The sequence below is a fragment of the Excalfactoria chinensis genome, chromosome 1 (genome assembly GCF_039878825.1).
Source record: "Excalfactoria chinensis isolate bCotChi1 chromosome 1, bCotChi1.hap2, whole genome shotgun sequence".
Classification (NCBI taxonomy): domain Eukaryota; kingdom Metazoa; phylum Chordata; class Aves; order Galliformes; family Phasianidae; genus Excalfactoria; species Excalfactoria chinensis.
The window spans coordinates 60871153-60895930 of NC_092825.1; the positions used below are offsets into that span (position 1 = coordinate 60871153).

Genomic DNA, 24778 nt, shown 5'->3' on the forward strand with positions numbered 1-24778 from the left:
GCTAGGAGACCCAGGTGTGGAAAGGAGGAACTGGATGGCAAGGTGTCTGTAGGATTCTTCTCCCTTGGAGACAGTCATTTATTCCATTTAAACTCTATTAATAACAAAAATTTCTTGAATACAAAAAGTAATTAATAGTTACTAATCAACATCGAACTTGGCAATCACAAAGTATTCAGAAAACCTTCCTGGAAGGGATTTAAAACATTCCTCTACTTAAAGATACTTTCAAGGTTGTGCTTCACTGAAGCAGCAACTCTGTCTCTATTTCCTTATGCCAAGAAACCCTGAACTGTGAAGACTGATAATTCCATTTGTTCTTACCACATCCAAATTTCATAACAATTTCAGGATCCGTTTGGTAGTACAGTTTTAAAAAGTGCAACTTGCTGACTGCAAGTCAGAATTTTCCAGGCCATTAGCAATTCTGTGGAGGAGCCTACATTCAAAGTTATCTGGGGTGATCGAAATTCAATTACATGCACTGATATCCATTTCATGTGTATATTAACACAGTATGTGTATTACATTTAGACTTAATAACTAAACTTCTAAAAGCCAGCAAATAATTTAAAGCTAGACCAACAAGTCTGAACTGAAAAGTCTAGAATAGAAGATTGTGTTATGGTTATATCTGATAAAAACAAAGTACAAGAGCAATGACCAAAACTGATCTATTGGAGCCTTGGTGTCACCTCTAGCAAGTGAATAAAAGCATTCCACAAATCTTTTCATTTTGGGATCATGAACTTTCTTCAATCCTTCACCTTCAAGACAATTCCTTAGGCTCTCCCAACCACTGCTCCCAGGGAGGCTGAGCCTAACAGAAATTCAGGTTATATATTCACAGTCTGAGGCTAGAAGTAAAAACCACCTGGAAGGTGAGGCGTGCATTCCTGCTGAAACCACTTCTGTGTTTACCTTTTCCACTCCATTAGTACCCAAACCCTCTTTTACTTTAGTTGGCTAATTTTGCAGACATGGAAAAAAATTTGCTTATGATGTGAAAGTAAAGTAAAATCATCTTAGTAAAAAAGTAAATTAAAATAATCTTTCCAGATCTTGGAGAAGTGAAAGAGCATGTGCTTTGCTATCTCTAGCAGCACAATTGAAGATAAAGTCAGCGCTGACAGTTGAGGAGAGGACAGACTACAATTCCAATTTGTGCTGTTCTTTTCTGTCTCTTTTCTGAATTTATGTTTCTCTTCAAGGAAAAGGTATCAAACTCAAACAGTAAAAGCAGCAATCAGTTACTCCAATAATTCTTCTTAATTTTCCTCCTTTCCCCAAGCTATAGTTATTATTACCCTGATTATCAGAAAAGACTGCCAAACAGGTTTTCTTCTCTTTTCTTTTCTTTCCTTTCCTTTTCTTTTCTTTTCTTTTCTTTTCTTTTCTTTTCTTTTCTTTTCTTTTCTTTTCTTTTCTTTTCTTTTCTTTTCTTTTCTTTTCTTTTCGTTTCTTTTCTTTTCTTTTCTTTTCTTTTCTTTTCTTTTCTTTTCTTTCTTTTCTTTTCTTTTCTTTTCTTTTCTTTTCTTTTCTTTTCTTTTCTTTTCTTTTCTTTTCTTTTCTTTTCTTTTCTTTTCTTTTCTTTTCTTTTCTTTCCAGCATAGTTTTTCTCTACCACAAAGAAAGAAAAAAAGAAAAAAAGAAAAAAAGAAAAAAAGAAAAAGAAAAAAAAAAGGATTAACAGAGGTTTACGGTTTATTGTTAGTCATTCACCACCCACTATGCAGGTCAAAGACTATATTCAAAATCTCAGTGTTGTAGTAACTGACTGTTAACAATGCTATCTCTATAGACCAAATTATTCCATAGCTGTGAACAGAGCACTACTCATCCATGTTACATCTACGTCTGGACCATGTTCTGTTCCTTTTGAATGAAGTCCTTATAAAATCATACTAATATTTTAGCACTTGGTGTGTTATTTTTTCTTTCTTCTTAAATTTGAGAAAAGATTGGCATTTTTAGAAATTATCACTTTTCTGCAGCATGAAGTTTTTTCAGAAAATAAAGAAATCTATTAAAGTTAAAAGAGATTTAGCATTCTGACTTGCTGCAGTCTAAAGTTTGAAAAAATGGGCTAGAGGCTGGTACAGTCAGTGTGCCTTTCTGAAAAGTTGATGAATGAATGCTTGTACAGTGTCTACAGCCTTGTGACTTCAAGCAGGGATTTTATGAGATCAGACACAATAAGCAGCTTTTGGAACTTTATCCATAGTTCTCTTGGACCCAACCCAAGAAGTCCAGTATTCACCATAAACTGATGATGTTGCATCGGCAGCTTTTCCTGTCTGAACTGATGGAGTTTTTATCGTTTTGAGGGAATGCAGGAAATAGATACCTTGATGACAACACATGTAATGGAATTAAACTGCCATTACATTTAGGAGTGTAAAGGTTCACTGATGGTACTTTGGATTTGATAGCTTCTTCTAGAGCTGGTCATAAAAGTATTTACTACAGAACGTTTCAAAAAATAAAAAAAATAAATATAAAAAGAGGAAGGGGGAAATGGGAAGTTTTGGTCAAGCATTACTAGGGAAAAAAAAAAAAAAATCTTTCTTGCCCTGGGTTAGAGCTATTTTATATTTGTTCTTTTTGGAAAAATCACTTTTTGTTTCAGAATACAGAAGAAGAACATCAAGGGCTTTTTTGATTGTATTTCTTCTTTGTCAGTCTCTCTTATGTTGTTGTTTTTTGTGTGTTTTTTGTTGTTTTTTTTTTTTTTTTTTTTTTTTTAATTTGAGCATGGCTCTTCACCTCTAAGTTTTTGCTGTGTTACATCTTTATATATTTTTTCTGAGTCAAGTTGTTATTTTCTTAGGTTTGTTTAATTAAGACCAATTTTCATATAACTAAATCTCCCCAGTCCTCCAAATAAAATAAAATAAAATAAATAGATCTAAGTTAAAAGGGCCTTATAAAAGATCCAGTTCTAGAAACATTTTGGTTAATAGGACAGCAGGATTTTTTAAAATCTATTTCAAGAGATAATTCAGAGGATTCATCAGCTAATAGGAGGAAACAACAAATATGTTGGTTCTTGAAAACTGAATCTCTGATAGGTTTTTGCTCTCCAGCCCTTTCATGTTTTGCTTTTTACTTATTATGATGATGGTCTAATTAACATTGCTTAGCACCCTGTCTAAATTTTGAGGGTGTATTGGTTTTCCCAAAGCAATGGGGTAGGAGGGAGAGGGAGAGAGAGACCAAAGCAGAATTTATGATCTAAATATTTTTCCTCTCTCTGAAAGTGAGAAAGAGTAATATCAAGCTCATGTTTTCCAAAATAGCTTTAAGGTGCCACAGGAATCTTAAGCCTTTCATCCAAATTCAACCATGTTTTACCTAGAGAAAATGTGTGTATGGAATCAGAAAGAGCATGTTCGATATGTATTAAATTGATGTCATCTGCTAGCAAAGTACCTACTCTATTGAAAGATCTGAAACTGAATTAATATCTGAATTGTAATACTGGATGGAGAAGAAAGTATGTGGTTTTCTGTAAGGAATAAGCAGGTTTGTTCCTTACTATCTCTAGAATTTACATGCAAGCATACTCATTAACTCTTTCAGGGGTGGCGTGGGTTGTTCTTTTTCTCAAGGGAGAAATTCCTTCAGACTTTCACGTACAAGGAGCATATGTCATAAGCAAATGTATCTGACAGCTGTGGTTAAATTTCATTTAACTAATACCCATTTTCACATAACTACAACACCCAGTCCCCCAAAAAGAAAAGAAAAGAAAAAAAGAGAAAAGATACCAGTTAACAATGCCCTATAAAGGATACTGATGTAGAAACATTTTTGATACTAGGACTGCAGGAAAATTTAAATTTCTTGTAAAAAGAGCACGTCAGAAATAAACAAATCTGGCAGCTATAGATAAAAGTCACTTCTCATGTTCTCATCTCCTTTCCTCTGTGGAGAAGTGCGAAGATGATGCCAAATAATTCTAAACCAGAAGTAAATTGAGACTTGAGTTGTGAGATTATGAATCTCAGTCACGGTTCACTTTAGGATGTGTTGTATTCATCATTTTCCTAAATACTATGTGTGGGATACTTTCTAGAATAAACTCTGGCACAGCTCATGCTGTGGATCTACTCTGGGATGTCCATGGGCTTTGGAAGGTATATCAGTGAAACACTATAGACCTTTCTTATCCAAGAGTTATTAATCATAAAAGCAGTTAACTTCTCTGGCTTCAGTTCTCTGCAGTGGAAAGCTGCTGACCAGAGAAATGGACCCCTACAGACTCACCAAGGTGTTTCTCTCTAATTTACTTAATTGCCACCAGGATTAATGAGTGAGGAGGGGGGGGGTGAGGTGACCATGGCAAAAGAGCCACAGAAAACATATGTAAGAAAAAATACGATACCAGCAGACTAGGTCATACTTGAGCATTTGCTTATGCTTGAGGAGCTTTATTTGTGAGAACAGTTATGCTGGATCTCCTATAAGTTAGATAAACAATGCTGAAATTTCATGAATTGAGAGAGAGAGAGGAGAAAACAGGAGAAATAACAGAAATTTCCCAGTTTACTTCACAGGGAGTCTCACAGACAGTGCCTCTAGCTGAGTGAAGGCTTTCTGTCTCATCTAGCCATGTAGATATTATAGGGTGAGCAGGTCTCAGATACCCAGGAAGCTTTTTTCACCTTACCACTGACAGAATAAATTATGTTACAAATAATTGAGGCAAAATATAGATTTTTTTATTATTTTTTTCTCCTCCAGTTTTGGGGCAGTGTGCTGATATTCTTTTCTGGACCTCTTAAGAAGGTTCTATATGTATGACTATCAGTAATTCATTGGAATGTAAAATAATTCAGTGCAAGTTAAACATTTAGTTTGGAAGGTGCTCACTCACTGCACATCCAAGAGAGATGGGTATAAGAATAAAATGCTATCCAAGGGAAAAATGCATTTGAGCTAAAGATTTATTCAGAACCCTTGTAGAAAAGGATGGTGAATGGGAAAAAATAAAATAAAATAGTGAAGAGAGGAAATACAAGGACATAAGGAAGATATATCAGTCACAGGAGTACATACCAAGTAAAAGGACTGAGTTTTCTTAATCAATCTTAATTGATTAGTTTCTAAAACAATTCTGCTCACATGTTTGGAGCACCACCTCCCTGGGCAGCCTGTGCCAGTGCATTACCACTCTGTCAGATATATAATAATTCCTTTGTAGAGTTCTCCATGACTCAGTAATTCCAGATATTTGCTAGTTTAAAGGGAGTAGGTGTGATAGAAGTTCCAGACTAAGAGTATGTTTGAAAATCCCTTTTAGTGACAAACTGAGCTAAGTCCAATGAACCATAGTGTCTGTATCTGCTGTTGGACAGGATGCTTTCAGCTGTCCCAAGTTAAAAGTAAATGCAAGCTAGTCTCACACTTTCTGTTCTTCAGAAAAATAAAAAGAAAAAATTAATAGATACTATTACATGGCTAATAATGGCTATTGAGCGCAATGGCCAAGCATACGTTGGGAACTGTGGCATAAAGTGCTGAGAGTATGCTCTTGATCATTTAGAAACGTGGGAGATATAGGAGGGGGAAGGGAGAATTTTGGATATTTCTCTTGGAAGACAAATCATCTCGATCCTGGAATTGTACAAAGTTTTCTGACACTTTCTTCTTCAAACTGTCCATTGCCTGAGAAATAAGAGTGCTTGTACCAGCTCTCTTCACTCGATGGAAGCTGCCAGGGCTGGGGATTTTAATTTACAATGGCAATCAGATAGTCCCTAGCTGCTCCAAAAATGCAGAGAGGGAAGATGGATAAAAGCCAGTAACTGCAGAAAAAGAGCACTGCAGAGCTCATGCCAAAGGAAACAACATAAATAAAAGTGAAATATAAATGAGGGTACAGCCTGCATTTGATATATCTGTGTGGATACATCTATCAGTGTCTATCACTGTGGAATGTTTTGACCAATACATGACCACCTGAATGCTATATCTGATTGTGGCTGCTATTATATATATTTTTTATGAGTTGTTTATCTGTATTTGCAATAGCTTTATAGTCTTAAAAGCTAACCAGTGCTTTTGCTCCAGTCTACTGCAACATTGCCATTTCCCTTGAACAAAGTAGCTATGTAGCTGCAGAAATTACAAGACGCTTACATAATATAAATCTTTCCAGCACAAAAATTAACAGACTAAAATGATGTATCTGAAGCACACACTATCTTGCTGTAGTTTAAAAGGCTTACTCTGAAAATGCCTTAATTTGAAGGCACTGTAATGAAAGACTGCTAATGATACACTAGAAATGAGCTAAGGCTGGTTTCAGAAGCACAGATGGCTAATTGGCTTCAGTTGGTAGGTTATGTCATTTAAATTAAATTTTATTAGGAAGCATTTCAAAGCCATAACTGATGGTTTAAGATAAACATGCTTTATCGCAAGTGACCTATTTCTAACCTTTTTTTTGTTGTTGTTGTTGTTGTTTTGTTTCTTTCTCTCCTCTTAGCATTATTGGAAGCTGCTGTGACAGAGCTCTCCATGGCCATCTCTCATCTCATCCATGCGTACAGCAGCAGCTTTGATACAGATTTCCAGGTTGCCAACACACCTAGAAGCCCTTCCCATGCAGACATCAGCCTTGATTCTCAGCTTAGCTTCACTGTTTATGCTGCTCATAACATCCCTGAAGCCTGGGTGAACAGGTGGGAGAAGATCCAACAGGGTTCACAAGGAGGGGTGGTGCCTCATCTCTCACAATCTTGTATTTTTCACAGGTGCTAGCTAACCTCTGTTGCTTTAGCAATACTTCAGTGTTAATGTTAGAGGTTGAGTGGGTGCATCTCCACCATTTGTATAGCATAAAGAGCACTTATGTAAGCTGATTAAGTAGAAGTCTTCCATGTTTCATTCAGGAGAATCAAAGAGGATTTACCTGGTTACCCCAACCAATATGGATGTATGGTAACAAGCAAGGTCATAATGTTGAACTTGATGGGTATGTGAACAAATGTTTGTGTGTTTGTCTGACTTGCTCAGACAGGCAGAGAAAAGTGTTTGTGCTTCATGTCAAAGCTTTGGACTTGAGCTTTCTATATGGCCTTCAAATGAATGCTTTTACCACCGTAAAACTGGTGTTCTACTTTTACCACTCCAGCGCAATCAGATATGACTGCAGTCTGGTAGTATCATTTTTATGAGTGAAAATGCTATTCTGCAAATGTTTTGTTAACACTTTCCCTTTGCTCCTCCTCCACCTTGATTTCCAAATGACTGATTAAAAAGTGGTTGGATCATTTACATTAGGCTGTGAACAAAAAAGTGTACTATACAACATTAACTCTAATTAGCAATTCAATAAAAATCTGAGAGATTTACATTATTTGAGGTAATAAATGGAAAACTAATCACTATCCTGATATTGCAGATGGTTATATCATTCCCACTGCATTTTGTTTTACCAGTGAAATGTGAAATTACATATGGCCTAAAATGCCACTGATGACTTGAACACTATGTTCAAGCTTGTGAAAATGAGGATCTCTCCTTATCTCCTCTCCCAGTGTATTTAGTACTTGTAACTAACATGAATTTCTTAACATAGACTGCAGTCCATTTTGCCTGCTTTCCTCAGGTACATTTTCTAACTTCATTCATAACCACATTTCTCCTCCTTATTTTCTTCTTATTATTGTGTGACTGTATGCTGTTTTCCATTTTCAGGAGGCCAAATTTTATGATCTTGGTGCTGTTCGTAACATGTATGTTGGTATATATACCGCATGTATACATGTATAATATGCATATATATATACACATATATATATACAGTATGAATTTAAGTGCTCCAAAAATAATGATTCCTATTTTATTATGTTTGCCCACAATATCAGAGGTGGATGTTGGTGGTATGGCAGTAGAGGTTGAACCTTCTTACCAGTGTTCTGTTACATTTTGTTGCTATGTGATAGATCGCAGCAGAGGGGCAGTCTGGCCTGGAAGTGTGTAAGAAGCAAACATGTGTCATTGAATTCCTCTGTGTGGAAAAGATAGCCCTTGCTGACATTCATTGATACTTGCTGAATGTTTTTGGAGACCAAATAGTGGATATGAGCACAGTGGGGCAATGGGTGGTATTTCTCTTTTTCATTGCTGGAAAAAATGCATAGCTAATGATGGTGACTATGTTGAAAAATCATTTTTTGTAACTGAGAAAATGCACTATGAAGTAGCATTACTGTGCTCTTTGTATCTGTTGTTGTTTCTATGGAAACATAGAAAATAGGAGGCATTACATTTGGAGCAAGTTACATATGTTACAATTCCAACATCTCTTACACCTTGTGTCATTATTTTTCCATACATTCAAGTTTGTGATAATTGATCTTTTTTCTAATCACTGGGATAAGAAGGAGGGTCTTGTGTTCTACAGAACCATTCTAGTGTCTCACCAAATTCCTCTGACGCTCGTTTTTGTAGACTAGCACTTAATCAATTTTTATATTCATGCTTACAATTTCTCATTTCAGTCTTACTGTCTTCATTAAAAAGGTAGTTGAAGGCTTTATAAATTATAGAAGCAATTACCTTTCTTTACTGTATTTTTATTCCTAGTTTCTTTTATCAGTTTGTTGTTTTGGCTCATATAGGTCCCAGTCAGATATTCCCTGATGCCACTGACATAATGTTGCTAGCATTGTTATGCTGCATTTGTTTCTAGAGCCCTCATATTCATATTGTTGTCTATATCAGGATGATATAAAGTTATCTTTGAGACAAGACCTGCATTCCCTGCATTTGGATACATGGGGAGGGAGGATGTCTAGGCAAAATATTGTGTGAAGAAATGTGTGTTGAAATGTGAATACTCTGAACTTAACACTGTGTAAGCATTAATCTTTTTAGGATTAGTGTTTTTGGCATATAAATCAGGGATATATTAGGGATTAAGCTAGGCTTAATCACTTTATTGTATTAAAATCTATTATTTCCTTCACTATACTCCGATAGTTTGCAGTGTTTGGACTCTAGAGAAAAGATGCCATATTTAAGAACTCAAGCATTTCCTACACTTGTATGGTAATTTTTTTCTTTCTTTGCATAGATACCTCAAAGCAACTACAGATTGTTAAAGAAAAAGAAGAAAGAGAAGGCACATCTGCTACAATAATTATAACAATTACTACAGTGTTCTGGAATAGATCAGCAATGATGCTTGTAAATAAAGCTAAGCCAGGCACTGTTAGTCTGCAAATGCTTTAAACTTGCTTTCATCATTCCTGTACAGAACATGGTCTACAGCTGAACATGGCAGTTTTCCATAGGAAGATCTGGAAGTTACAAAATGAATTAAGAACATGAAACTAACAGATAGTTGGAGACCTGAATTACACTAGCCAGACAAATACGTGACAAATGCCAACACAGATGTCTTTAATGCATCTACTATAATGAATGTTTGGATTCCCTGAAGTATTATCCTTTAGGTTTTTGTTGTTGTTGTTGTTTTGTTTGTCGTTTTTTACAAATAAGGAAAAGTATTAGTAAATTTTCACTGATGACTGAAGTTCTATGATGAGAAAGATGCAACACCTCACACCTTTTGCCTAAACTTCCATTGACCACCACAGGGAAAAATAAACAAGGATTGCGTATCTTAAGAACTTTCTTGAACTCTGTTTTTTTTTTTTTTGTTTTTTTTTTTTTTTTTATTATTATTATTTAAACATTAATATGTGATTGGTTATTTTAATTCTTTTTGCATGTAAGAATGGATCTTCACAAGTTTCTGAATGGTTAACTTTGAATTTACAGTGCTGGAAATTACACTGTAATTAATTTTTCTTCCCCTTTTTCCCTGACAGGTACAAACTTTTTTCTTTTTCCTGTTTACTAACGTATGCTGGAAAGACAATATGTCAAGTGAAGATTTGCAAAAATATACCTGTTAGAAAATCCTTCTTTTTCTTGACAGACTGGAATGAGATGTAAGTTTTTATCTATACTTTTCTGAAGATTTTACAAACTTAATATTAACTTGGAAGAAACAAGCAAAGACACATCTTTATTACTGATTTCCTGTGCAAATTAAATCCCATAGAATTTAGAGAAATTTAGAGAGGTGGGAGTGGGAAAGGAATGTGATAGAGAGAGGAGAAACAGTGCTAGACTAAGTTTAGCCTAAGAATAAAATAAACTAAGCAGGCCTGAGAATAGCTTCTGTTCAGCACTGCTGGCACTGGGAGAATAATAAGCTGAAAGGAGATAAGATACAAAAGGTTTTATTTCAGTTCTCTTGTGAAGACTTTGCAGTTTGGTTTCACCATACGTGTAATCCAGCTTGAGAACATGTTGTAACGTTATCTTTTATTCTTTATTTAGAAGGAATTTGATTGTGTTGATTTTTATATAAAAAAAAAGATCTGCAGCCTAGGTTTAAATTGAAGTCCTTTGGTTTGAGTCTAGAATTTTTAAACAGAGGCTGCTAGCTGCTTGTCTTGAGCCTGTCTGCTTTCAGGAAATTAACTTCATTTAAAAGCAGGACACACACTTAAATAACATGCAGTTAAGGCAATGAAATGACAAAAGGCATATTTGCAATAAATGGAAGAGAGAAGTAGGCATTTTTTTGTTGTTGGTGGTGGTGTTTTTTTTGGTTTTTTTGTTTGTTTGTTTTTTATGTTCCTGAGAACATTTTTATTTATAGTGTTTCTTCTATATGTATATATTACATTACTGTTTATTCTAAATATGAAAGGTGCTTAACTACATTGTAACTGAATAAAGACTAAGATTCACCTATAAGGTGTTTTGTTACCTTATAATTGAATACAAAGTGTGCAATTCATAAATCTTGATTGCCCTACTGTAAGACATGTAACAGTGTTAAGCTGGTCAAATGAAACAAGTTTTATCTCAAAACCATTCCACTTCTATGTTAATGAAAGTTTGTCCAGCCTTTTTATTCAGCACTTCTGAACAGATGTGGGATACTTAATAAGTATGCCCTATAGTTAAGAAACAAAATGGGTGTATTTCTGCTACTAATATAAATTAGTTTTTTAGGACCTATTATCTTTGTTGATAAGTCAGTTGAGTCCAGAGTGTTTATGCTGAACCATCAATCGTTTGCAAGAATGGTTATCTTTGTTTTGAAAATGTTGGTTCATTCTCATTATCACTATAGGAATTTTTACCTTGCCCAAGTTATGATATGAATGGGGAAATACAGCTGAAGTATAGGGGAAGGATGACAGTATTTCTGGCTTCCAAAAGGTGGCTAACATATTTCTAGGATACATCTTATAGAACCTCTCTATATAACAAAATATGAAATAACAGCATAGAAATAAATTCCTCAGCCATGACTGAAACTCCACCTTTCTTCAATTTCTATGAAAATATGAGGAGATCATATGGAAGCTTTAGCATTTCTGTTCAAACCTCCCTTTCTTCAAAGACTGTGTGAAATGTTTGCAATTCAGTCAAAAGGCTTATTGGAAACAAGTTAAGTACACATACCAAATTCTTTCATAGGTAGTTGTGAGTGGCAATTAAGACCAAAAATAAGATGCAGAATAGCATGAAGCTTAGTGAGAGGCCTGCTCCAGAAGCAATGCTTCCTGTTTTATTATGTTGGCCCACAACACCAGAGGAATATGTTGGTTTCATGGCAGTTCAGCCTTTCTATCAATATTATATTACATTTTGTTGCCATGTTACAGATGGCAGCAGAGGAATAGTTGGTCAAAATGGTATCAGATGTGGAAGTGTCCATGAATCAAGGATGTGTAACTGAATTCTTCCTTTTGGGAAAAATGGCACCCACTGACTTTCATTGACATTTGCTGAATGTTTATGGAGATCAAACAGTGGATGTGAGCACAGTGAGGTGTTGGGTGGTATGTTTCAGTGGTGGCGACAGCAGTGTGAAAGACAAGTTATGTTCGGGATTGGCCACACATAGCTATCACACCATGAAATGAAGATCATCTTGATCTACTCATCTGCACAAATTGCTTTATTATGACTAGGAAACTGTGTACAGAGATAAACACTGATTTAAATGTGTTGGAAATGATAGTGGTAACGTTGAAATATTGGAAAGTTTGTGCCAGATGAGTCCCACAGATGCTCACATGGGAACAGAAAGAACAACTGAGTGCCTGTCAGGACCTCTTGAACCAATATAAGGTGGAAGATGACAGTTGAATTGCATAAATACCAGTGATGAGATGAGATGTCACCGCTATGAGCTGCATTCAAAGTTGGAGTCTGTGGAGTGGCAAAGTGGGAATTCCCTATTGAAGGCACAGCCTTTCCTCCTGTCTTTGAGTCACTAGAATATTCCTTACTTGGCAGGGTAGATTTTATTTGGAAACAGGTGCTTATAAAGCACCGATTCTTGCTCTGAATCTAACATAGCCCTTCACAGGAAAATCAAATGTTTTCACATAAAGAAAGGTGCTGACTGCTTTACTGAATTGTACTTAACACTGTATGATTTTGGTATTGTTTCTGAATATTAATCAGGATAGTGATGCCAAGTGTTTTCAGTATGATGATATATAAAAAGGAATTGGGCTGTTGTTTTTCCATCTGTTTTAAGTTTTTAAATATGAAATACTTGTCAAAGTATACTAGGAATGGAAAATTCTGTTGTTTTTTGTTATTGGTGCTGATAATACTCATAAAGAAGGAACAAACAGCACCAAACTTGACAAAATAATCATTATATTTGGTTTTCTGAAATCTTCAGAGAAAAGTAACAGTAGATGTGTCATTGTGTTGTTATTGAAGGTGTTGTGTGCCCAACTAGCAGAAGATTAAAACATACTCAAGAATGGGCTGGTTTGTCTGTCATACAATAATACATGCATAAAAACACTCATTAGCACTTTTTGTAAGATACAGGCTGGGATGGATTAAAAATAGTGTGTTTTAATGAAATAAGTATTACCACAGTTGTTCTTATATGCCATGAAGTGGCCCCAATTTATTATTGTAGGAAGTCTGCATCACTAAAACTGTCACCCATCTGTGTTTACTCTTGGTTATATTTTAGTTGTAAAGTCTCTTTCTGAAAGAGAAGGGAAAATTCACATCAAAATTTAAGAGAAGACAAGATTTCTTTTTTGCTAGATATTTTTTACTGAGCTGTAAAGTGCTACTTTTATTGAAACCCTTATGCATTTTCCAACTGAGAGCAAAATGAAGATGGTAGAAGGTCATCAGGAAGAGCTTCCATTACAATAGGAAGTGAACTATTCACTGTAGAGTTACAGATCAATCAGAACAAAAAATAAATCTACCTAATTAAAAACTAATTTTTGCCTGAATGAGGCAAAAAAAAGGAGAGTGGTGCTTTGATAACTGGGAGCCCAGGGAGATCATTTTAACAAAACAGAGAGAGAAAAAAAAAATTAAAAAAAAAAATTGCTATGTTTGCTGATTTTCTTTTATTTAGTTTGTGTTTTACACTGTTTTATCCCATTGTTGCTTGAACCTGGTAGGTTTTTGTGTTTAAATATGATCTTCTGGTGAAGTTCTTTATTGCTTCCAAACCTTCATAGAATATACTCAGATTGAAATTACTTGATTCCTAAACAGGTTGCCTCAGATAGCATTTTTGTTGCTTGACCTTTTTTGGGATTCTGTTCTTTGTTTTGTAATTTGTGTGTTTGAAAAATGAGCATCGCTTTGGTGCAAAATTTGAACAGACTGATAGTCTATTGCATAATGAGCAGTCCTGAATCCCCTTTTATTTTCACATCAGCTTCAGCTTTAAATGCATGAAGCCTCTCCAAAATTTCCTTCCTTTTTTCCTTTGTTGGCTGCTCTTCACATCTTCATTCTACCACCTCCTCTCTTTTTCCATCTTCCATAATTTATGTTAAACCTATACACATAAAATATGGAATTAACATTAAGCTTACCATTCATCACCTCAGATACTTTCTTGGCTTTGGTTTTCATTTTCCCCATATTGTGTTTGGCTTGTATGTATAGTTTATACTCTCCTTAGGCAAAGCCCTGGTTGCCTCAGAGCTTTTCAGTTTTGTGCTGTTATGATGTTAGGGCCATAGCCTTTGAAACCAGCTGTATAACATTATTTAACATCTGTAAACAGCACTTTGTCAGTTAGTAGCTTCTTTGTTCTTCTCAACTACTCCCGAAGTCAATCACCCACAAGGTGTCTTGTTTCTGGCCACCTTTCCATTTCCTCTTTCCTCTTTGTCTCAGCCTCATGCAGTCAGAAATTATAATACCAACTGAGTAAGCTTAGACATGCATTAAAACCAGTATAAATATTCCCTTTCTCTGTATATCATATATCACTGAAGGGAAATTTTTGGCCTGGTTTAAGTCTTGGGATGCCTAACTCTTACTTAAAACTCCAGGTTCTTTTCTTCATCTACATACATCTGGTAGTGGTATATTTTGTGTCCTAGGAAATCTTTGACAAGTGTTTGCTTTCTGCAAGGAAAAGGATGTTAATAGGTTTATTTCTGCATTAGAAAATGCATGGCTTTTCTTTTTCTTTCCATGGAAAATATTAATGATGCTGTGAAGCTAAGTGTAACTTGTTGTGGAATTGTTTTATGAAACATGAGCAGACTTGTCCTGTAAATAAAAAGAAAGCAGAACAAGATATCCATGAAAGATCAATTTTCCAGTAGATGTATTTAAATAATTATGAGGGAATAAGGGGTCATAAAATGGGAAGCAGAATTGAAAGCTATAAATATAGATGTGTGAAATGTGGGAAAACAATTGTGAACTGCTTCTCAAACCTATTTGTGTTAATTACAAAGAATGCAAAATTGCAGTCTTCCTTTTTTACCCAGATAGGCATATGGAAATTTGGATAATTACCAAAATGTTCTAGATTCATCTGGAATCTTGACACTAACGATAATTTAGAGTACTTAAGAATTTTAGCAGAAACATCTTTGTTACAGTAACTTCTCAGTGCAATCAAGCAAACTTTCCTGGGGTTGATAGGATTTTGACAGATTTTGAGTGAAAATAGAAGGAACAAAATCTTTTTTAAATCATACATTTTATTCTTATCTTGTCTCATTTCTGCTGCCACAATCCTTATTATTTCAGGCTACTATATTTTTAATAATAATTTCTAAATCTATTTACTATATTTTTATTATTTTTTTTAATGCTGAAAGTAGAATTGTCTCCCCTTTTGGACTCAATATGTGAAAATTAAACATCTAATCATTGAATGGTCTGGGTTGAAAAGGACCACAACAACCATCCAGTTTCAACCCCTGTGATGTGTTCAGGGTCGTCAACCACCAGACCAGGCTGCCCAGAGCCACATCCAGCCTGTCCTTGAATGCCTCCAGGGATGGGGCATCCCTCTAAGCAACCTGTTCCAGTGTATCACCACCCTCCGTGTGAAAAAAATTCTTCTGAATATTGAAACTAAACCTCCCCTGTCTCAGTTAAAACCATTTCCCCTTGTCCTATCACTATCCACTCTCGTAAACAGTCTTTCCCCTTCCTGTTTATATGGACACTTCATGAAGTCGAAGGCCACAATATGAATGAAGCATCCATTATTTAAATTTTTATTCTGTTTTGTTTTAATTCAAGTTTATGCAGACGTTTTCTTTTCTTGACACTTTTGCTGTCAGTGCAAAAATAATTCCTTTAGCCCTTAGCTCCTTATATTGATTTTGCTTAAACCAAAAATAAATAAATAAATAAATAAATAAATAAATGAACAATCTCATTTAATGCTTCAGAAGTTTAAGTTTTTAACTGAATAACCATCTACCACAGATATTCTCTCCAGGAAAACAAAAATAAAATTTTGCACGTCTGATTAATATCATATGTGATTTTACCATCTAGCATGAAAGTATCTCATTTATTAGAGTTGCTCTAAATTATGTTTGTAAATTGGTCATATAATCTACATACACATTGAATGACCAATCAAATCTGTTAGTGATTCATACAAAGTTGAGAAGTATACTTACGTACTAGAATTTTCTCTCTAAAAAATATGAATTACTCTTTTTTTATACAACTAAATCTGCTTTTAAATTGTGCCTGAGAAATGCCACTCCACTGAAGTACACATAAATGAGAATGTTTATAATGCTCTACTTACAAAACAAGTCATAGTTCTAAGTAGTAGTGCTTACTTGTGAAGACGCAAGCCAGCAAATTAATTATTTGTTTACAATTCACCCTTAGGGATTGCTAGTGCTGAAATATCTCTCCATTGACAAAATGATAATAAAGTAAGATTTTAACTAAACTAGGAATCTATGCTTCTTAAGTACTATCATGCAAGTTAGTGGCTGGCAATACTTGTAAGTACATGGCTGGTATATTGAAGGGGTCTATCAGTTTCATTTTCCTTCAGAGCTGCACTCCTGTAATTTATATTTTGATACATGTGTTGAGGAATACAGAAGAAAATTTGAAATGATGTTACTTGTTGTAACAATGCAAAATTTCTTCTTTTTCCTTTATTTTATTTTAGAATCAACTTTCCTCTAAGGATAAAGGCTCTCCCAAGGGAAACAATGCTGACAATAAAACTACTTGGACTAAACAGTGCTTCTAAAACTACAGAGATGCTCGCCTGGACATGTTGCCCATTGTATCAAAAAGAGTAAGTTCACTTTCATATGATAGTTCGTGAAAAAACTATCCCTGAATAGCATTACACTCAGCTTGGAAAGAATACAAAAAGAAACACTAATTTCAGAACCTGGCTGTCACTTACAGTAAACTGCTCTTGATATGCCTGTAAGAGCTCCACCCGCAAGCTTTTCTTCTTTTCAATACCTTGTTTTTGTACCTGGCTTGTGTAACTGTTTAATACAGTAAAATTCCTTTATGTGCTGAAAAGCCTTACGGAAATCTATTTTGTAGCTTTTCAAAATCTTTCCCAGCACAACTTCCTGTTCACAATTGCATGGGTTTTTTTCAGTTTGCTTTCCCTTCTCACTCCCACTCATTCTGCTCAGAGTCAGACAGGTAGTAATGGCTACAGTGATCCCCTTTTCATCTACTGATAATTTAAGAAGATTTCTTTTCTTTTTTAACCTCTTCATTCTACACATAACACGCTGTGATTTCAAGAAGCTTGTAGGCTTGAGTGTCTCTTTGGTGATGCATAGTCATTGAAGATACATTTTCTGCCTTACCATAAATATATTTTAGTAGCACTGAGAAATCAAGTTTAGATCAACCATTATGATGATACTTGATTTTTATTTGGGTTCTTTGAGACATCTGAGTTTAGATCTATTGCAAATGATAATTAATTTTTATTTGGCCCTGCATGTCATAAAGTAAGATACACAACAGCAGACTAACTAAAAGCACAGCTGCCTAAGTTGAGCAATAGATGAATATGTTCAAGCCCTACAAGCTTCTAAATAAACATTTGTGTCTAAGCTGTAGCTCTTTCCTCATCATGAGATATCTTTATCTACTTTCACATATTATGGCAGTTGCCGTTAAAAACAAAAACAAACAAAAAAACACAATTGTTTTTTGGCATTTACTATGTTATGAAAGACCTTGAGTTCTATTGAACTTCTAGACCAAGAGGCTTAAAACAGTAGACAGCAAGTTGGACTTGGCTAGAGGTTTGTTTTCTTTTTCTTTCGTATTTTCAGGAAAAAAAAAAAAAAAAAAAAGATCAAGATTGCTGTATTAAAGTAAGAAGATCATTCTTCTATGACTGAATGATTTGAATTCTTAGTTTGAAGGAAGGCTTTTTATATGATTCTTTCTATGAATCAAATCTCTTCTCCAAGGATTACTTAGGCATTTTATTCAAAGTTTTTTCTTGGTCTTTCATAAGGCTACGTGGAAGAAAAGCACATCACTCACTACCATTCTGTGTGCATTTTTAAACAAAATGTGCATTGAACTTATTTTGCACCTCTCTACTATTCTGATGTTTAAAGTGAAAAGGTAGAGGTTACAATCTTAGCTGAAAAAGTATCTGAAGATAAAGTGCTAACATGCCCTCAGCCCCAGCAAGCTCATGTGTGCTTAGTGCACACATAAACAGAGCACTACACATGGTAACTTAGCTGGCATTATTACTATTTTTATTTTTTTTTTACCACTTTTCAGCATTTAAGTTCCAAATAAATTACATTTGAAAGTCCCCATCTCCCCGTGTTATATATTTTGTAATGCATACCTTCAGAGGAAGCATATTGATTTTCATTAGATTGATTTCCAAGTCACCCAGGCAATTTCAAAACTCACTGGAAAATGGCTTAATTGTTTCAAAGTACATACAATCAGCACAATGAAGGGGATACAGGGTTACTTTCTTTTAATCTGCTGCATAATTGTACAGATCATAGCTGAAATGACCCCTTCAAAGCAGAAATGAAAGTTGAGTTGTTGGGTTGGAATAATTTAGGAATAGCTTGTTCAATCAGTTAGCTGTGTCACTTATAATTATAGCAATTATTAACATAAGGAAGCCTAAGTAATTTTTCCTTTTAGCCAGCCATATCTCCATTCACCATTACTTGAATTGATAGACTGATTTAAAAATAAAGAGAGTACTGAAACTCTTGAAATGTGAAACTTGAAATTCAGCCTGCTTTTGCTTTTCCTTGGAAGAGATGAGTATTTTTTGTAAACCAGCTCTCAAGGTTAATGATGTAGAGACCTGCAAGATTAAAATTATCAGATGATTCTTAATAATTAATGCTATTAATTAAGTAGACTTTGTTCTCCTCATGCTTGAAATGCAAGTAGATTTTTATTCATTTCAGTGGAATACTTCTGAATGTGAAAATTTCTGAACAAGAAAATGTTTGCACCTGTAGTGCCGTGCTAATGTGTCAAAAGTATCTTGTATTATTGCAAAGATTATGGTATTAGGACCTCTAAATGAACAAATTCTGTAAATGCATATAAAAAGATTAAATGCGTCTAACCAGGAAATCTCTAACATAATATTTCTGACTTGGAAAATACCACTTCCTCAAACAAATACTTTTCGTAGAGATTAAGTTTTTGAAAATATCTTAACAGATACTCAGGTCTAGGATTTATAAGGGAAAGGACAGAAATAAGATCTTTGAAGAAGCTGGTAGCTGAGATATTTGCCTTAGTCATCAAACATCCATCGTCAGATCCTTGTCCCAGTTTGTCACAGAGCTATTCTTCTCAAGACCAGGAATTATAGGAACACAGAGTGGTTCTTTTCTAATGAAGTGCTTTTTAAATGCTTCTTTATTTTTGATAAACACCGGGGAAGAAAAAAAATTCAATTATTTATAAAATACAGTTCCTGATTTTTGTTCCATTATAATCTGCTCTGCTTAAAACCAAAGTAATTCTGTTCAAGTTGTCTGTAGATTATGTTAAAAAAAAAAAAAAAAAAAAAAAAAAAAAGGAAAAAAGAGTTGTGATCACTTTGAGATAATTTCCCAACATTTAACCTGAACAAGTTCCTTTCATCTTTTTCTAGAAGTATAGGAAGCTTCTCATGCTTTTGAGCAGGACCAGGTTGAAGTACCTTTACAGATCAGGGAAATATAGCTATTCTCTGGGATTTTAGCACTCCAGTTCTTTAATGAAAACACTAAGTAGAAAGTATGAGAAAAATATTTTTAGAAGTGAAAACATAAAGTTGAAGATATTGAAATTGTTTTTACACTGTATTTGGTCCTCTTTCTTCTTGGTATATCTGGACTAAACAGTAACTCCACTCTAATTTTACAGTTATTTGAGAATGAGCTCAGTAATAATGATCATGGCTGCCACCTTGTTCATCTAGGTGATCTTCTGCATTCATATTTCTTATCTTTTGCAGGTAGTTGGCTTTAGCATATGTAAGTCAGTGTCAGTAAGGTCCTTGATGATTCATCTTTATTAAGAAATCTCACACTAAAAAGAAGCTGAGAAAATGTTTCCAAACCAGAGTGCCAGTTCTCCATTCCTTCATGTCATAAAAATGCATTTGTCTCTTGGGCTGAATAATGTAGTGATCCCAAGCTAATTAACAAATCAGGAATCGATTATCTGGGGAAATAGGAGAGTTTTAGTGTCTCCCATGGTGCCCATTGCCCTGAGGTCACTGATTCTAACAGCACTATTTATTTTGTACTGATATTTCCAAATCAGATAGGACAAGCAACAGATTTTTTCTCTTGCTGGGTGTGGTGAATGAGGTCTCCCACCCATTTGAATTCAGAACACCAGGCTGACTATGTAAGGTAGAGTAACTTGTGCTGTCCTTACATCTCTGTTCTCTTCTACTGAAATAAGATTGAAGGTTTATTTTAGCTCCTGTCATAGACAAAAACTGGGAATTTTCATAATTTTATTATTCTTTAAAATCATTCTTAGTTTCAGAGAACAATATAAGTGATTATCAGAAAAGCGAACTCAAAGGATAATTTGGTCATGTTCACTCACTTCTCATCTAGTCTCTCTAACTAGTGTCAGTTAGTTCAAATTATGTTGTAAACACCTGTCCACATGGGGATGGGTAAAGGGTTATTCATTTAATATAGGTCATCTGAGCAAGCATCACAGGAAAACAGCTTTGAACCTCCTTTGATCACTTCCACATTTACCTCAGTGAAAGACTTCACAGCACAAACTGTTTTTCCCCAAGTGCTATCTTGTTCACATCAGAGTCCCTTTTTCTGCCTCCCTTCCTCTGCAAATTAAACAGTTGCAAAAGAAACTTTAAAAAACAATTTTGTCTTTAATCCTCCTGAGTGGTGTTCTCACAATAAATCACACAGAATCACAGAATCACAGAATCACAGAATGACCCGGGTTGGAAGGGACCTCAAGGATCATGTAGTTCCAACCCCCCTGCCTAGCAGGGCCACCAAACATACGCCTTTACTAGATCAGGTTGCCCAGAGCCCCGTCCAACCTGGTCTTGAACACCTCCAAGGACGGGGCATCCACAACCTCCCTGGGCAGCCTGTTCCAGGACCTAACCACTCTCCTAGTAAAATCAAAATGTTTGCACTTACAGCATCAGTAGCTTCAGAAGTGGAAAAGAAAAATTAGTCCTAAGCTAGGTTTGCAATGAGTGTTGTCTTAAATAAATGACTTTGCAGGAGTTTTCTGTTTCTTCTTTAGATGTCTTTGCAGAAATTTATCTCTGCATCTACCTGGCTGAGTGTTTCTGTTCAAATTGACAGAAGAGAATCTAGTCCATCCTCTTATGGTTTTATTGGATGGGCAGTCCATGGAATAACATTAATAAAACTTATCAGTAAACGAATAAATGTTAAACACGATCATATTTATGAAAGTGTCCTAACTGTTAAGATGTAGACAAATTAGAGGCTATATCCAATACAATACACCTTTATTCAGGTGCTGCATTCTTTGAGCAGGTTAGTCATGGTTAGAATTTATACCTGAACTTTCTCATTTTATTCAGGTTTTCTAGAATGAGAACCATTTTGGTTTTCTTATCTACAGACTACATTTATGCCTATTTCTGGTAAGGCTTTATTGTGCATGTAGGGTTCAAACCGGATTTCAAACCATAATATTTTATTGGTTCAAAAAACAAATGCAGTAGGTATAGCACAATTGATCTCACTCAAATCCTTACAGCTTTTTGGATACTGACATCATACCTCCTTTTCTCCACCATCTGTACATCAGCGGGGTTGGTGGTGGTTGCAGTAGGTTGTCACAGGTTTCTTCTTTCTGTAGAATAAGTGTACATTGCCCTCCACTTTTCCCACCTCATTTGCAGCATAATTCCTCCAATGGATACCATTATGGCACTGAGACCATCCATGCACAACCACTCCCTTGGCTATATGTGTGCTAGCCACATAATAATGAAAGGTTTGTTCTTCTTTCCCTTGTCCTTTAAGCTATCCAGTTCCATGTTTTCTGATATAATTTCAGTAAACCCAGTATATTATATCCAGTAATGAGGCAGTATTTCTGTTTGTGTCCATTGCAGGCGGCTCATTCGCGGAACTGTGCTGCTTAGCATGAAGTTGTACAGCATGCTCCCAGCAGCAATGATTACCCCAGGCATCTGTAGTACTGATGCACCAACGTCAGTAATGTTGCAGGTAAGAAAATGAAAAAGCCAAGGAAAAGTGTGTTTTTTTCCAACAAAGTGCAAGAAATTGCATTTTTCTCACAGTTCACCAAGACCTCAAAAACTGAAAACCCTATTTCCATTATAGCTGCATAGAGAGAGCATATTAATCTTTGTGGATAGAAAAGTATAATGCTACATAGCATATGATTTTTATAGGAAATACCACCATTTAGGACTACAGAAGTTTTTCACAGAGTAATTTTTATTCATAAAATTTTGGTTCCAAAAATACTTTGACAAAAAATTGCTGACTTGTTACCTGACTTGCAGCTGCCATTACAAGTCTGACCTTTTGTTCCATGTACTACTGAATTGCATGCCATTATAAGTGTAACATACAACTTACAATTAGCATGAAGGACTTGACTTACAAAGGAAGTGGCTGCAAGGAAATTGTCAGTAAGGATCAGAAAAGCTTTACCTCTGTGACTACATGCTGAGAATCTACCAACTACAAGCAGAAGAGTGCTCCCAATAATGAAAATGCATTAAGATTGCCTCGCTGTTTTGTCATCTTTCCAAGCTGGACAGGCAATTGAATGCTTCAATAGCAAAGCAAATTCTTTTTTGTTTTAAAAAGCTGAAATGACTGTTAGCAAATGACTTATAAAAGTAGATAATGTGGATAAATGATGCTGGCCTAAAAATTGCTTGTTTTTAATAGACAGGGGATTTTCTTGTCTGAAGAGTTCACTCCAAAAAAGTGCCTTCGAATAGCTCTCTCTGTTAATAATAAAGGAAGTCAAGATAGTAAATGACTGCTCATTTGTAATTTGTCTGTGCTGAAAGAAGCAGGAGAGAGTCTCCTATTTCTTCCCCTTTATTATTGGTTATTCTCATGTAAGGGACAGCATCATGATGTGTGAAATTACCACAAGTGGTGTCAAAAAGATTGCTTTTCTGATATGGCCAACACAGAATTTACATTTTCTAGGGCACAACTTTGCTAGCTTTTGACAAACAATATATATTAAATACATACACATACATAAAATAGATAGATAAAAAATTATGATGTGAGTTTGCAAGCCAAAATGTGATGTGCAAATTGAGCTGGATTTTAAGGAGCTACCTGAATTTTCATCTGACTGTATTCAGATCACCAAATACCACAAGCTTCTTACTTTTGGTGGGATGTTTTCTTTCTCTGCGTCTTAAAAATATTCCCCTTAGTTTCTGATGTCCACATGGAAGTGCAAAGAATGAAAAAAATAGCTGTTGTACAGTGTATAAGAAATTGATCATCAAGAACTGATATATGGAAGCTGATTCTTGTATCTTATGCTGGCAAAGTGCACGACAGAATTATCCCTATGTTTTTGGAAAAGTAAATCTAGGATAATGGAAGCTCTTTGTTTAAGACCCATCTAATTAAAAAACAAAAGAGGAGGAAAGAAGGAAAAACAACTGCAGCCTTCTGAACATAGTGAAATAGAGTGGTGAATTTTTTCCCAGGAAAGTCAAAGATGCCACTGATTTCTGTGGTCTGGGCTTATCACCAGCATATTTAAGTTATATGTTGCATGCAGAAAGCATCCTCTTTTCTCTCTCATATTTTGTACGCTTCCTGTACAAATCTAGTATGACATTTGTTAACTGTTGTAACAAAATACATATTGCTAATAAGTGTTCAGATTTTATTTATTTATCTTCTCTCTCGCTTTTTTTTTTTTTTCCTTTTAAATAAAGATTGAATTTCCTGAAACTGATTTGAAGTTCATTAACCCTGAACCTGAAGAGAGAAGAGATGATCTTGAAGAGCCAACTGAAGAGTGCCTGAAGCATATTGCAAGACTTTCACAGGCACATTCTCTCTTGCTGTAAGTTGTACCTAACTAGTCCTGCTGACTCATATCTATCTATTGATCACAATTAATTGTATCCAAAACTTTAGAAATGAAATTTTCCTCTGAGGAGCCTAGTAGGATTGATTTATGAACAACACCTTTAAATGTGTGAATAGATCACAGCAAAACCTAAATAAGCTCCTGGAGGTGGTAGTGTGTTTTTTGTTTTAGAAAACTGTTGTTTTTACCTTTCTCTTGTTACAACGTTTCAAGTCATTGAGGGAAGAAATTAATTTTTTTTCAAAGAGAAATCTTCAGGTGATGCAGTATGTCTACATCAGTATTATTAAGCAGACATTCAGATTTGATGAGGTTAAATAGCGTGTAAGCATTAAAATGCATACAAAGTTCTTTCTAAACAAAGGAGGAAATATGCAAAGTTCAGCATTAAACACAAGGCAAAAAAAAAAAAATTACTGTGTATATAATGAGGTAGTATGCCAAGATATACATAGGTTATATAATAAATTAGGATTATATACTATATAATTTTATATATAATCCATGTGAAATTAGGAGCAGAAATACTTATAGAAAATCATTATGCCAATCACAGTTAAAAATGTGAATCAAATGTCAAAAGATGCTTTAGTTTTACAGTAACTAAATAACTTCCCTCTCAGTCTGATATGACACATTTTTAAAAATACTTTTCAATTCTGATTTCTTTTTTCTTTCTTTCTTTTATTTTAATGAAACAGTATATTTAATGAACCATAAAATCACAGAATATTCAAACGTGGAATTTTCAGTGACAGAAGTAGATCAACTATCAATAAATGGAAGAGAGTACTTCTTTAGGCAGGCAATGGTGAATTCTTGTTACTGTGGA

At 34.9% G+C, this 24778-nt stretch overlaps 1 protein-coding gene across 1 annotated transcript in view; it reads left to right on the forward strand.

Annotated features, from left to right (window-relative positions):
* Window positions 1–24778, forward strand: part of PIK3C2G (phosphatidylinositol-4-phosphate 3-kinase catalytic subunit type 2 gamma) — a 188359-nt gene that overhangs the window by 37868 nt on the left and 125713 nt on the right. Inside the window, exons 10-14 of the mRNA XM_072351379.1 lie at window positions 6494–6689; window positions 9849–9971; window positions 16499–16630; window positions 21953–22067; window positions 23789–23919. Of these exons, the coding sequence (XP_072207480.1) occupies window positions 6494–6689; window positions 9849–9971; window positions 16499–16630; window positions 21953–22067; window positions 23789–23919 (697 nt within the window). The remainder of the gene's footprint in view (window positions 1–6493; window positions 6690–9848; window positions 9972–16498; window positions 16631–21952; window positions 22068–23788; window positions 23920–24778) is intronic.